Source organism: Narcine bancroftii, chromosome 14 (genome assembly GCF_036971445.1).
Source record: "Narcine bancroftii isolate sNarBan1 chromosome 14, sNarBan1.hap1, whole genome shotgun sequence".
NCBI classification, from domain to species: Eukaryota; Metazoa; Chordata; class Chondrichthyes; order Torpediniformes; family Narcinidae; genus Narcine; species Narcine bancroftii.
The window spans coordinates 9,387,805-9,401,560 of record NC_091482.1 but is presented as its reverse complement, the minus strand read 5'-3'; the positions used below and the strand labels follow the sequence as shown (position 1 = coordinate 9,401,560).

Sequence of the window (13,756 nt, the reverse complement as noted above, 5' to 3'; positions counted from 1 at the left end):
GAGAAAAAAGCTGGAAAGTACCAGTTGAGTACCCCTTATCCAAATATCTGAAATCCAAAATGATCCAAAATCCAAAACATTTTTACTCCATGTTTCCATAAAATGATACAGGTGCGTGACCTTTGTTGCGGGATCTTCAGGAATGGACACCTGCCGTTGTTTGGAATCTTCTGGATTTCAGAATCATTTTGATTTCCACCCCTTTAAACCTGCCTGAGTCGCACTGCCATCTCCCCTCTCGCCCGCCCAAATTGTGCTGCCGTCTCTCTCTCTCTTACAACCCCTGCTGTATCAGCGCCATGAGAACGGCCCCCTTCTCGGTTGCCCTGCACTAGAGCTGGTACAGAGGTTTCAGCTACATGAGGGATTATGGGTAGTGACGACGGCCATTGAGTCGCCACCCTGGGCCAACTGAAAATGCTTATAAAGTAGCGGAACGCAACAGGGTACATGAGAATTGAGCGAGGGTCACATCAGGTCATGTTTGGTGCCAAATTCCATCTTTGATGAGCAGATGTCACCTTCTGAAAAAAAATGCTGGTTTTTGGAATTCCGGCTAAAAGGTTAGGAACCTGAACATAATAGAGTTCAGAAATCTCAATCGGAGAACGGGACGTAGCGGATGTAAGTAGTGCCTTATTGAGTATAGATTTTCCAATATATGTCTACTTCAATTAATTTGTGCATATGCATATGTAAATATTTGTATTGTAATGTGATTGCATGTATCTTTGTCTGAGTGAATAAATGCATTTTTTAAATGGTGTTCCAAAATCCGAAACACTTCTGATCCTACGCATTTCGGATAAGGGGTTCTCGATCAGAAATCCCTCTCTGAATGGAGAGGGAAGGAGGTGGGGAGCTAGAGGAAAGGAGATAGGGAAAGAGAGACAGGAAAGGGGGCCAATGGAAACCAGAGAAGTCAATGTTACTGTCATCTAGTTGGAGGGTGCCCAGACAAAATATTAGGTATTGTTCCTCCACCTTGCAGGTGGCCTCAGTTTGGCAGTTTATGAGGCATGTTGACTCGGGAGTGGGATACAGAATTCTTGAGACTGCTGCTTCTTTTCAATTAATTCACAGGGTGTGACCCATCACTGCAAGGCCAGCATTCATTGCTCAACCGTGGTTGCTTTTGAACTGAGTGGCCTGCAAGGCCGTTTCTGTAAGCTGTTGATAGCCCAACAGGTGGCTATGATTCTGAACTTATACACAAGCCTGGCTGGGCACAGATAGCAGACTTCATTCCACAAGTGGTATCAATGATCTGGATGAGTTTTTGCAATAGTTCGGTTGTTTCATGGTCAATATTTATCCATGCTCGTTTTGTTTTTACTCCAACTTTTGGAATGTATTTAATTAACTGAATTCAACAGTCTAGTTTTGTCTCGCGCACCAGAGTGCGATAAGAAGAAGAACAGAGGTGATGATATATAGCCCTTCAAGCTTGCTTTAGCATTCACTAAGCTCATGGCTGATCTGTTCTTGGCTCTTACTCCACTTCCCTGCCTCCTACCGGTAACCCAAAAATGTCAGGGTGGGAATTGGGGTTGTTCATCACTCCAGGCCTTTGGTCTTAGCTACTGTACCCTGTGGATTGTGTAGTTGAGATAGCACAAAAAATATTGGTTCCAAAAGTTGCATTATTATCATCAGTAGTATTCCCACAAATTCTGTTTAGATAGCTGGTGGCCTGTTTATCTGAAGTATTTTGTTAACCATTGCACTCTCTGTGACACATTAATGTGAATAAGTAAAAGTTTAGTTTCCTGCAGCCATCAAAATGATAATGTGCATTTTGTTTTAGAGAACAAATTAATGTAATTTTGCTAGAAGCATAGGAAGTTCAATTAACCAAATGCTAAACCATGGGTGAAGTTATGTTGATTAATTGCTTTATCAATAATCCAGAGAAGAATGCAAATGTCTGAGATAATTCATTCTCTCTCCTTACCTCGCCACAAGATGAAAAAAGATGTCGTGAAATCTCAGGTCGAACGTTTCCTGAAGCGTAATTAAAACATCTGTGCAATTCACAGTTAACGGAGCGGTTAGCTCAATACTATTTTACAGTGCCGGTCACCTGTTTGTAAGGAGTTGCACATTCTCCCCATGTCTGGGAGGTTTCCTTCGAGTAATCCGGTTTCCTCCCACCCTCCAAAACATACACGGTTGGGTGTAATTGGGCGGCATCGGTTTAGTCTTTGGCCATGCTGTAAATAAAATTTAATTTTAAAAAATCTACAGTATGCTATTACCACAAAGGTGTAATTTGGCCAGTTAGAACGTAAGCAAAATTATCTTGTAAATAAATCTTACTTCTGGAATCTTGCATCATCTGCCTCTCAAAATATGTGCTCCAAGACTAATCATACTTCATTAAATTTTCCCAAACAATTTTTAGTTAACTGAAGGAGAAGTAGAGGTAGGTGAAAACCTATTGGAATAGACATTCAAGAATTATTAGCTTTCAACTCAGAAATTACTTAAATCGCTTCAGGTGCCCTCTGGGGTTGTTATCTCATTTGCTGTGGCTTTGTTCATTTTGTTGACCAATTTAATCTCAAGTCTTGCTGTCATACCCTTTCACACTGCCAACCATCCTAGGAAACAGGTAGTAAACTGCACCCGGGGAACCTTCCACATGCCCCATGATTTTATCTGGTTCATCGGGAACCCAGCATTTTAAAGGGGGGGGGGTCCCCCCACCTCCAGTGATGATGTCACAAGTGATGTATTATGTACGGCGCTCTGACAGCCCTGCCAACTGCACAGTTATATTTCACAGCGCGGCCGGCCACACTCTGACAGCCCTGCCAACTACTCTGACAGCCCTGCCATCTGCACGGTTATATGGCCGCGCTGTGAAATATAACTGTGCGGTCTGCTGGGCTGTCAGAGCGCAGCCGGCTTCACTGTAAAATATAACTCCACAAGCACGCAGGCATAACATCACTAACAGTACCTGTTAGGTCAAATAGACCATTCACACAGCCACAGAGTGATTACCTAGTTAATTTGGCCGGGCTCTGGCATTCGCTCCCAGCAAGAGTCAGAGCCCGGTTGATTTTTACTTGCCCTGCCCTTATGGAATCTTTCAGACTGCCAGATTATCAGCTTCGGACCTGTTAATTTGGCCAGTTTGACCGACATGTATGTGATATGAAAAGGGCTAATGATCCGTTCTGTACTTGCATGCTTTTGCAAAACCCTGGTATCCAGCACCAATTGGGGATTGATGCCGGATAAGTGTTTTTTTTTGTTTCCTGAGACACACTCTTACAATGTAACTAATATACCAGCATTAAGAATAAACCTTTTAAAGACAAAGATACTCTATTGTACTTGCACTGAACAAACTTCACTTGCATGAATATATAAACCTTAAGGCATTTTACTTTATTTTCAGTCACATTCTTTGAAAACATTTAACTGTTGCTGTATCTGCAGGTTCCTCCCCTTCCACAGCAGCCGATAGCTGAACAATAACATTATAGATAATTAATCTCCCCCTTCCCCAAGTTTATAGGTAAAACTTCCGACTGGAGTGACTCTTACTGAGCAGGGATAAGGAGACACTTTAAGAGAGTCACCCCAAAGGCAAGTGGCATCAACCAGCTCTTCATCCTGGGCGACGCCATTGCTGTTTCACACAACTTGACTCAAACACTGTAACGAGCAAAGCATGAACAAGGCCCTCCTCCGCTGGATGGAAATTTGCTCCCATCTTCATCAAAGGTTTATGTGTTACTTCAGAGGACATTTACTTACAATTTTAAACTTATCTATTTTTTAGCTGTTTTATATTAATTTTTAAATTTATTTCCCTTGATTTATTTTGTCAATTGCTTGAATTCTGGATACCAAGGTTTTTACTTTCATATGACCATGTTCAAGCAACTTGGTGAGATCTGTTACTTTAGCCCTGAAATTTACTAAGCTCCCATCTTGGGATGTAAACATGTTCTTGCATCTTATCCTTAAGATATTCCCATAATCGTGTACAATTAAGCCAATAGAGCCGTTGAATTTCATACAGCAAAGATCAACAGAGAGAAAACACACCAAAATGCTGGGGGAACTATATTAATATGGAACGCTGCGAGACCGGCTGAGCTCCTCCAGCATTTCGGTGTGTTTTTACTGCAATCACAGTGTCTGCGGACTTTCAGGGTTTCACTCAACCAAAAGTTAGCCAGTTGCTCTATTTGTGGTAATGTTGGTTGAATGAAGATACTCAGTGACCTGCTGCTCAAAATAATGCTTTGGGGTTCTTTCGATGCCAATCCAACAGTTCATGTCTCATCTCTTCATTGCATCTGGTCATTTATAAGCTAGTGCCAGGAAAGAAAGTGGCCCATTTAAAAAAAAAAACAACTGGATTTCAACAAACTGTTCACTCATGTCCTTTAAGGTTTGAAACCACCGCAAGAGATCTGAGAAACTCAGGTAATGGTCTAGATGATTAATGTTGTTACTGCTAGGTTTCCCGAGAACAAATTTTTAATTCCAACCTGAACAATAACATGTTGATTTTTTTTTTCTTCCAAGGTTTTTGGATCTTTCTCTCACTATCCTGAGCGCATTTCTGAAATTCTTTGTTTCTGAACTGACAGCAAATTTTAATCGAACACAGAATAACATCACAAACATAGTCCATTTGACACATACAGTTCATGCTATGGTTTATGTTCCACTTGAGTCTTTTGTCCTTTGTTTTTCCACTTTATTCATTTGCTTCCTTTTCAATACTGTCCTTCTTTTTCATTCCACTCACATACCACCTTAAAAAACCCCTAGGCCATCGGTGTTCTGTGATTAGTAAGGGATTGCTTAAAGTGGAATGTGAGTGGGAAGGGAAGGTTGAGAACCACTGCTCTAGACCCAATTGTTACTGAAATATTTTGCTTGAGAAAAATTGTCATTGGCCCATTTTCTTTGGAGTTTTGAAACCCTGCCCATAATGAGTCAATGAGGTACGATTAAAACAGTGGTTTTCAACCTTTTTCTTTCTACCCACATACCACCTTAAGCAAGCCTTCACTAATCACAGAGAACCGATGGGAATACTTAAAGTGGTATGTGAGTGGAAAGAAAAAGGTTGAGAACCACTGGTTTAGAGGGATATGGGGCATATGCAGGCAAGTGGGACTGGTGTGGGTGGGACATTTTGGTCGTTGTGGGCAAGTTGGGCCAAAGTGCCTGTTTCCACACTGTGTCACTCTATCTCACTGCAGTAACTGAGCAGGGAAAGTTGGCCAATGAAGCAGATAAAGGTGACCTTCCATAGACTTTAGAAGAACGAGAAGTGATTGTTCTAAAACGTATAAAATTTGAAGGGGCTTGACAGGTAAGATGCTGAGCGAATCTATGGATTATTGTCTCAGAATAATCTGCCGTCTATTTTGCAATCTCCTTCTTCTGGCAATCTTTGGAATTCTCTACCAAAGAGTTATAAATTCAGAGTTGTGGGCAGGATCTCAGGGACATGAGAATCGTGCAGGAAGGTGAAGCCGAGATGAAATAATTTGGTATTTTCATGTTGAATGGTGGAGTTGGCTTCAAGAATTACTGCTTCAACCCAGAGGAAGAAGAAGAGGAAGAGTATGGTGAAATAGAAGAAGAAAAGAGAGGCAAGGTAAAGGATATACTTGCTCTTATTAGAGGATACATGGAATCATTTAAAGAATGGCAAACACAGGAATTTAAGGATTTAAGAAAAAGAATAAACAACACAGAGGAGAAAATAATTAAAATGGAGATGACCTTAACAGAAATGGGAAAAAAAATGGACAAGATGGAAGAGCGGGCAGTAGCAGCAGAAATGGAGGTAGAAGACTTAAAAAAGAAATTGGAGAAATCTAATAAAAAAACTAAAGAGACACAAGAACTACTAGCTCAAAAAATAGATACAAGGGAAAACCATAACAGAAGAAATAACATAAAGATAGTGGGCCTTAAGGAAGATGAAGAAGGCAAGAATATGAGGGAGTTTATAAAAGAGTGGATCCCTAAGACCCTAGGATGTCCAGAACTACAGCATGAAATGGAAATAGAAAGGGCACATAGAGTATTGGCCTCTAAACCACAACCACAACAAAAACCAAGATCTATTGTAGTAAAATTCCTAAGATATACTACAAGAGAAAAGGTACTGGAGAAGACAATGGAAAAAGTAAGAGAGGGCAACAAACCACTGGAGTATAAAGGGCAAAAAATCTTCATTTATCCAGATATAAGTTTTGAACTCCTAAAGAAGAGAAAAGAGTTCAATACAGCAAAGGCGATTTTATGGAAGAAAGGGTATAAATTTATACTAAAGCATCCAGCGGTATTGAAAATATTTATTCCAGGACAACAAAACAGACTATTCGCGGATCCAGAAGAAGCACGAAAATTTGCAGAACAATTACAAAAATAGACTGAGGGAGGAAGACGGGTAATGAGAGTTAAAATGATCACGACTGATATGTATGTGGGTAAAGACAAAAATAGACTGAGGGATGAAGACGGGTAATGAGAGTAAAAATGATCACGATTGATATGTATGCAGGTAAAGAGGTATAAGAGTGAATAGAGACAATGAGCATACATGAATGTATCTGTACTTAGAGGAAAATATGGATAGTATAGACAAGAATTAATAAGGGAAGGTAATGGAATAGAGAGAATAAGGAGGGAATTAAAAGAGGGACCTTTGTGACATATGAAAAGTGAAATCTTTTCTGGGGGAGGCGGGGTGGGGGGAAATAGCGGTCACTGCAAAATCAGTTGACGCTTGCGAGTGGATTCGCAAATCCAAATGGAGAGGGGAGATGTGGTTGTCCGACAAGGGATAAAGGACAACTCAGGAGGTGAAGGGGAGATTGGGGATAAATAAGATAGAAATAGGAGAATAAGGAAAATGTTAGATGTTGTAGGAATGTTGTCTTATAAAGAGTTGAAAATAAGAAAACAGAAATGGAAAAGGAGGAAAGGTAATGATGGAAAAACGGAAAGAGAAGATAAACAAAATATAAAAGGGCTACGCTGAACTATATGTCTTTAAATATTAATGGAATACATAACCAAATTAAAAGGAAGAAACTACCAAATTTAAATGAATAAATGTATTCCATTAGAAAAAATAACATATTGGTTAAGAAATAACATTGAAATATTCGAACAAGTATAGGAGCCTTACATTAAATACAATAGCGAAAACCTACCGGGGACAAACATTACCTAAGTTGATGGAAGGAGAAGGAAAGAAAAGAATGGACTCAGTAGAATTTCTGGTGTAATTTTGTTGAATGACAACATTGTCTGACTGGCTTAATGCAACCTAGATTGTATACCTAAAATGGATGAGAGGGGGGGGTGGGGGGGTGGTTTGGGAGGAAAGGGGGGAGGGGGAGAAAAAGTCACTGTATATGTGTGAAAAGAAATAGTGTATATCATGGCTAATGTGATTTATGGTGTGAAAAAAAAAAAAAAAAAGAATTACTGCTTCCAATTCACAAGAATACATAAACTTATTTGGTGAAGAGTGTTTCTCTTGCTCGTTTACATTTCATTGTTAATGGATTGGCATTTCATTCTCCTGACAGTAGGGTGGCTCCTTCTGTATCGCAACAGTATTATAGACCAAGTTCTATTCTGCTACAGTTGCAGTGTGATTGTGATGCAGTTGGATATTTAGTACATATTAGTCATTAGAAGTGTTGAAGGCATTTTCTTTCTTCACCTGATTTTGTTGTTGTTTGTAGCCCATTCTTCAGGCATGCCATTAGTGAATGGAGACAGTGGACACAGACATTCAGAAGCAGAAAACCATAGTGAGAAGGGAGATGAGACTCGCGTGGATGATGGGAATGAGCAAGAAGTCATCGTCATCCAGGATACAGGATTCACCGTCAAGATTTATGCCCCAGCAATAGAGCCATTTGATCTGCAGGTGAGTGTGGTAGCAGTTCAAGATTCAGCTGTTTTTAAGGAAAGCAATTGCCATTCACAAGCATTTTAAATAATTTAGTTGAAAAATGCATCAAATTAGGTGGGGAGGAGAGTTGAAATTTGGACTTGAATGATTGCATTGAAATATACTCATACAATTGTCAAATATTTTTGGATCATTTTTATGGGCCAAAAAGGGAGGTGGGGTGTGAACTTTTACACAGTTCAAACTTTTGACTGCGGTAAGTACCAGCGTCGTTCAAGGCATCAAGTCATTTGGGTGTCGGGAGTTCGGATGGGCGGGTGGCCAGGGCGAGTGTCCACTGTTGAGGCATTCGCAGTTTGGATGGAGGGCAGTTGGGCCCAAAAGTAAGGGGGGGGGGAATTAGCCTTCACATGGGTCATACAAAAGTGCCCATTTTGAGGGGGTGCCAAAAAAAGGGGAGGGTTGACTATTACACGGGATCAACAATTACATGAGTATATATGGTATTCTTTATTTTTGTGTATTAATGGCATTTTTAGCATTGTTTTCTTCCTCCATTTCCAACCTTCATAGGGTGGGAGGGAGTAACATTGCCTGTCTGGAAACTGGAAATGAACAAGACACTTGAGAAATGAATACCAAACCTTTTCTCCATAGTATAAAAATTGCTGAGTTATTGTCAAATTCACCACCAGAAAGGAACTTTCTTGTTCTATATGCAGGGATCTAGTATTTGAGTTTCTTCCATGAGCTCAATAATCTAAGTGAATCAATGTTAAGACTGAAATGTCACAGTGAATTTTGAGAAGAGGAGGTGACAGACTGTGAAGGGAAACCTGAGAGTGTTACGGGAAGGTGGTGAATGGTGGATTTTTAAGGAAGATGAGAAGGAAGGTTTTGGAAGAGAATTTGAGCACGGAGTCAGTTGGCTGGCTGTGGCTTAACCATCGGAGTGCTCTCGCAAACCACACCACTGGAAATATGGCAGGTACTGTACACTCTGGGACTTGGGGAATGCACAGCCAATTTTTAAAATATATTAGAATGAAGGTGATTGGCAAAAGAATTAAAAGTGAAATGAGGGAAATCTTCACACAGCGAATCTATTTCTGGGTCCAATAGATGAGACTCTGGCTGAGTTAACCATGACCAATGCTGTAACTTTCTGTGATTCTGCTGGAAGAAATGAGAGGAGAGCCCCCCCCTTGAGAGGAATGAGAGGAGCCCCCCCCCCCCCCCCCCGCCCTCAACTAAAGCTTATTCTTGCCAACTAGGTTTTCCTTACCTGCCTCGTCGCCTTTAGATTTCCTTCCTCTTTAATTGCCTTTCTCGTGTACTTCATAAAGACGTCCAAGTCCGGCAGAATTTCAAAATGATCTTGGCTGTCAGGTTTTGAACCTTTTTCTGTCAAAGTGGGTAATTTAACCTTCTCCACAGTACAGCCCATCTGCCAGTACCTGGCCCAGCCACCGAACTAGTCTACATCAGTTGTACCTCTCACATGATTTCCTCATTATACTTTGCAAATGTACATACATTCTTTCCAAGCCTTGTTCAAGTGTTTTCCTCGCTTCGTGACCCCATCATGATGGTGTGCAGACATGGAATAAGCCACCAGTCAAAGGCAGGGTCTATGGTATACAGCAGCCAATCTGTTTGCTCATCGTTTTGCTATTATCTGATTCCACCTGCATTGAATTCGCCCATCGTTATTGAATGAAGATCTCCCGGGTGCACAAAATCAGTGAACCGGTGCGGACTCAAAAGCCCAACATGGCCTGTTTCCGCTCCGTAAGTGGTTATATGGTTACGTTAAGACTCCTTGTCCAAGCCATTGACTAAATTGTGGGCTGAACACTGATTTTTTTTTCAGCCCTCTGTTAGGTACATGGTGCCATCCTCAAAATGACCTTTATTCCTATGGTTTGTTTTGTCCTTTTTCTTCAATCCATTCTAATATTTTACCCTGATTACATTCCTTATCAGATTTCTTCTGGAAAATGGAATTTTAAAAAGGTTGGTCAGAGGTGATTTCTTTTTGAGATTTTGATGACCAAACTTCTGTCGTGAGGTTTGAAATTTGAACTTGAGTTTTCATTGCTGTGATTACTGGGTCGGTCAGTGCTGCCAAACACGCCACAACTGATGAGAGACTGAGGTATCACAATAAGTGTTCTCGTATGTTTGTGTGGGGCTGAGTTTGTATATTTTAAAATGGGAGAATGATTTGACTGGACAGCCAGTCAAATTTAGTCATCTGATCACTGTTAGCGCTCTGCCCCATTTTCATATTTTATTATGATAGAACAAGGTCATACAATCTATCAAGTCTTTGCAATCTCAGTGCAAATCCATCAGTCCTATTCCCTCTGTGTTATTTTCCTATTCTCTTTTGTGTGAGTCAAGGAATTTCAGAAACTGGAGGTAATTTGTTAGCTAGGGAAGAAACCATTCTCACGAGCTGAAGGGTAAGTCACCAGAGGATGGAAATATAAAACCTCCAGTATCCAGCACCTATTGGGATTTGTGGATGCCGGATAAGTACATGTGCCAGTTGCTTGAGGTTGTGTGATTGAGGAACTATCCGCTAGGGAGTGCCAGTTTTAAACTTTTTTGTATATTTTTTTTTTACCTTTTTTTCCCTCAGGAGTTTTTTTTGCTGGTAGCTTGAGATTGCCAGTTGTTTGGATTCCAGACAACAGGGATTTTACTGTAAGTAGGCAAAGAAACATGGGGGCAGGGGGCGTGTTTTATGGAGCAGATTTTGGTGATCTGGAGTGCGCTGATGAAAGTGAACACCACACACACCTTCACAAAAGAATTAGACGCGTATGTAAATAGGGGTCATCTTTGGGGCTCTGGTAAAAGAATGGGGTAAGACACCTTCAAGCAGCTAGTGCAGATATGACATCAGCACCTGTGACATTTATGACCCAAGAAGGAATCTTTCAATTCATTGTGCCCATTTTTGCTCCAAATCAGTGACTGAGATCAATTATGGAATGTGCAAGGGATTAATTTTTTACATGTATAAATAAACCTTTCATAAAAACTGGATGTGATAGATAATTGGCGTGTGTCCTCTCTTGCGTTTCCCCAGTTACCATACTTTGCATGCTTATTAATATTCTTGTCACCCTATTGACTTGGTAGTTAATGACATTTCCTTATAACCAAATACAAGATGACATTGTTTTGTGATCGATGTTGAAATGACCCCCTCTCAGCCAAGACTTTATTTTAGAAGCAGTTCCCTGGGACTAAGGAAAGGGATTGAATGCCCAGAGTGTAAATGCCAACACTCTTAATGCCTGAGCAGTCTTAGCTTAACCATGTTGCTCACTTCAGTGAAATAGATCACTAAATTAGGTTAACATGCTGTCAAGTTAGTTTTGGTGTTCTTTAAAGCTATGGAAGTGGGTAGGTTGAATACTGATGAATTGATGGAGGACAGTTTCAATAACTCATACCCACGCTCCTGTTCGGCTCTGAATCATGGGTCCTCTACCGGGATCACCTACGGCTCCTAGAACGCTTCCATCAGCGCTGTCTCCGCTCCATCCTCAACATTCATTGGAATGACTTCATCACCCACATCGAAGTACTCGAGCTGGCAGAGTCCGCAAGCATCGAATCCATGCTGCTGAAGACCCAACTGCGCTGGGTGGGTCGCGTCTCCAGAATGGAGGACCATCGCCTTCCCAAGATCGTGTTCTATGGCGAGCTCTCCACTGGCCAACGAGACAGAGGTGCACCAAAGAAGAGGTACAAGGACTGCTTAAAGAAATCTCTTGGTGCCTGCCATATTGACCACCGCCAGTGGGCTGATCTCGCCTCAAACCGTGCATCTTGGTGCCTCACAGTTCAGCGGGCAGCAACCTCCTTTGAAGAAGACCGCAGAGCCCACCTCACTGACAAAAGACAAGGAGGAAAAACCCAGCACCCAACCCCAACCCACCAATTTTCCCTTGCAACTGTGCCTGCCTGTCCCACATCGGACTTGTCAGTCACCAACGAGCCTGCAGCAGACGTGGACATTACCCCTCCATAAATCTTCGTCCGCGAAGCCAAGCCAAAGAAAGAAGAAGCTTGATGCAGTTCAGAGCAAGGCAGTGTGCTTGATGGCACCCTATCCAGCACTTCAACTGTAGTCTACCTCTGCCACACAGTACCATCCACAAGATGCCTAGCAGCAATTTGCTTGGTTTTCTTCGATTGCACTCCCAAACCTGTGACCACCTCCATCCGGAAGACACAGGCAGAAAGCCAGTACAATTCCACTGCTGCAACTTGCTGAGGGTAATTGTTGACGTGCAGTCATTACTGGTATTGTGACCCTATACTTCATGTGAAACAAATCTGACAAAAATCACTTTTGAACTAACTCGAGCACAGTTAGTGATCTAGAATTTTCTAAACAAATGCTTATGACCCTTCATGTTTTGCAGTTGATGAGTCTGGGGTCAATGAGTGTGAGTGGAGAATAAAGGTTAGTACTCTGTTGTGTAAACCGAACACATTGTTCAGGATATTAAATTGCACCAAGAGTGTAGATTTTAAAGAAGCTTAATATTCTTAACTCTGTCATCTTTGCAATTAAGAGTATTGGGATGTGTACTTCAGTCAGTTAGTACATTAATTAGCTGTTTCACCTCAGACCAGAACATCTAGGTTTGAAATTGACAGCATTTATTTATTAAACCCTGCAGCGCAAATCTTGTAAGTAACAGGATTGTAAACCAGGGGATAATTTTCCATTTTTAAACTCCTCCACTCAATGCCTCTTCCAGCTTTCAATTTGTTTATTGATCAGGAGTTTATTGTATATATTTCACTATTGCTTCCTTCGAGAATGGCCACTGTTCATAGACCATGTATCAATCCGCTTGACTGTCATCAGTTTGAAGGTTGGCACCCATTCTCTGCCTGTCATTAGGCCCTTTCAAACTGCCATGTAAAATGGGGTTAACCGGGCCATTTGCATGGTAGAGGCCAAGGTTCGTGATGATTTGAAAGGGTCCAAGCAGGTCCCTGACCTACCTCAGAGGTGGGGCACAGAACCCAGTAAAACTTCCCTGGGTGTTCTGCTCCTGCGATTTGAAAGCAGAAATGGCCGACACTTGTGTGCATGCGTGCGTCACAGGGAAACCCCTGGCGGAAGTGCCGCTGCCGCGATCGGGGCTACCCGGGTGCTGCAGTTTGAAAGCACCTATTGATATCTACCCTTGAGTCAACAGTGATGATCTAAATGTTCTTATCTGGCGCTGAGCACAGAATCTATGCTGACACTTCAATGTATTATGTTGGTATTACTGTATTGTCCTGAAATATCTCCTGGCCATCATGATCCCAAAATAATCAGTGCATTGAAGAATCCTATAAAGCAACAACTACACTTAAAATTTAAATTACGCCATCGTGGGGATGTAGCAGGTGCATATCTTGGCCTTCACCACTTGCAGACTGTCATCAGGGCAGTCATAATGGATGAACCTTCTAATGATGCAAGAGTGTATTTTCAGCACTTGATTATTGGAATTTTATTTAGTCTGTGCTTAATTTTAAAAAAATTTAGACATGTAGCATGGTAACAGGCCCACGAGCCCATGCCGCCTAATTACCTTCTACCCCCGTACGTTTTTGAAGGGGGGGGTGGTGGAAACCAGAGCACTTGGGGAAAACCTATGCAGGCAGGGAGAGGACATACAAACTCCATACAGATAGCACCAGATTTAAACCCAAATTTCCAAAGAGACTGAGAAAATAATCACATTACTCTTGAAATAATTTAATGATATCGGCAAAGGCATGGGTCTGATCCAGTGAAGTAAAGGA

The 13,756-nt window shown here is 41.5% G+C and overlaps 1 protein-coding gene across 4 annotated transcripts in view; it reads left to right on the top strand.

The window, feature by feature from the left end:
- cluha (clustered mitochondria (cluA/CLU1) homolog a) overlaps nt 1-13,756 on the top strand; it is a 95,399-nt gene that overhangs the window by 21,692 nt on the left and 59,951 nt on the right. For 3 of the 4 annotated variants that reach the window (XM_069910257.1, XM_069910258.1, XM_069910259.1), the window contains one exon: nt 7,749-7,936. In XM_069910257.1, the coding sequence (XP_069766358.1) occupies nt 7,749-7,936 (188 nt within the window). Of the gene's footprint in view, nt 1-7,748; nt 7,937-13,756 lie in introns of those variants that run through there. The other variant, XM_069910262.1, reaches the window with a different exon arrangement.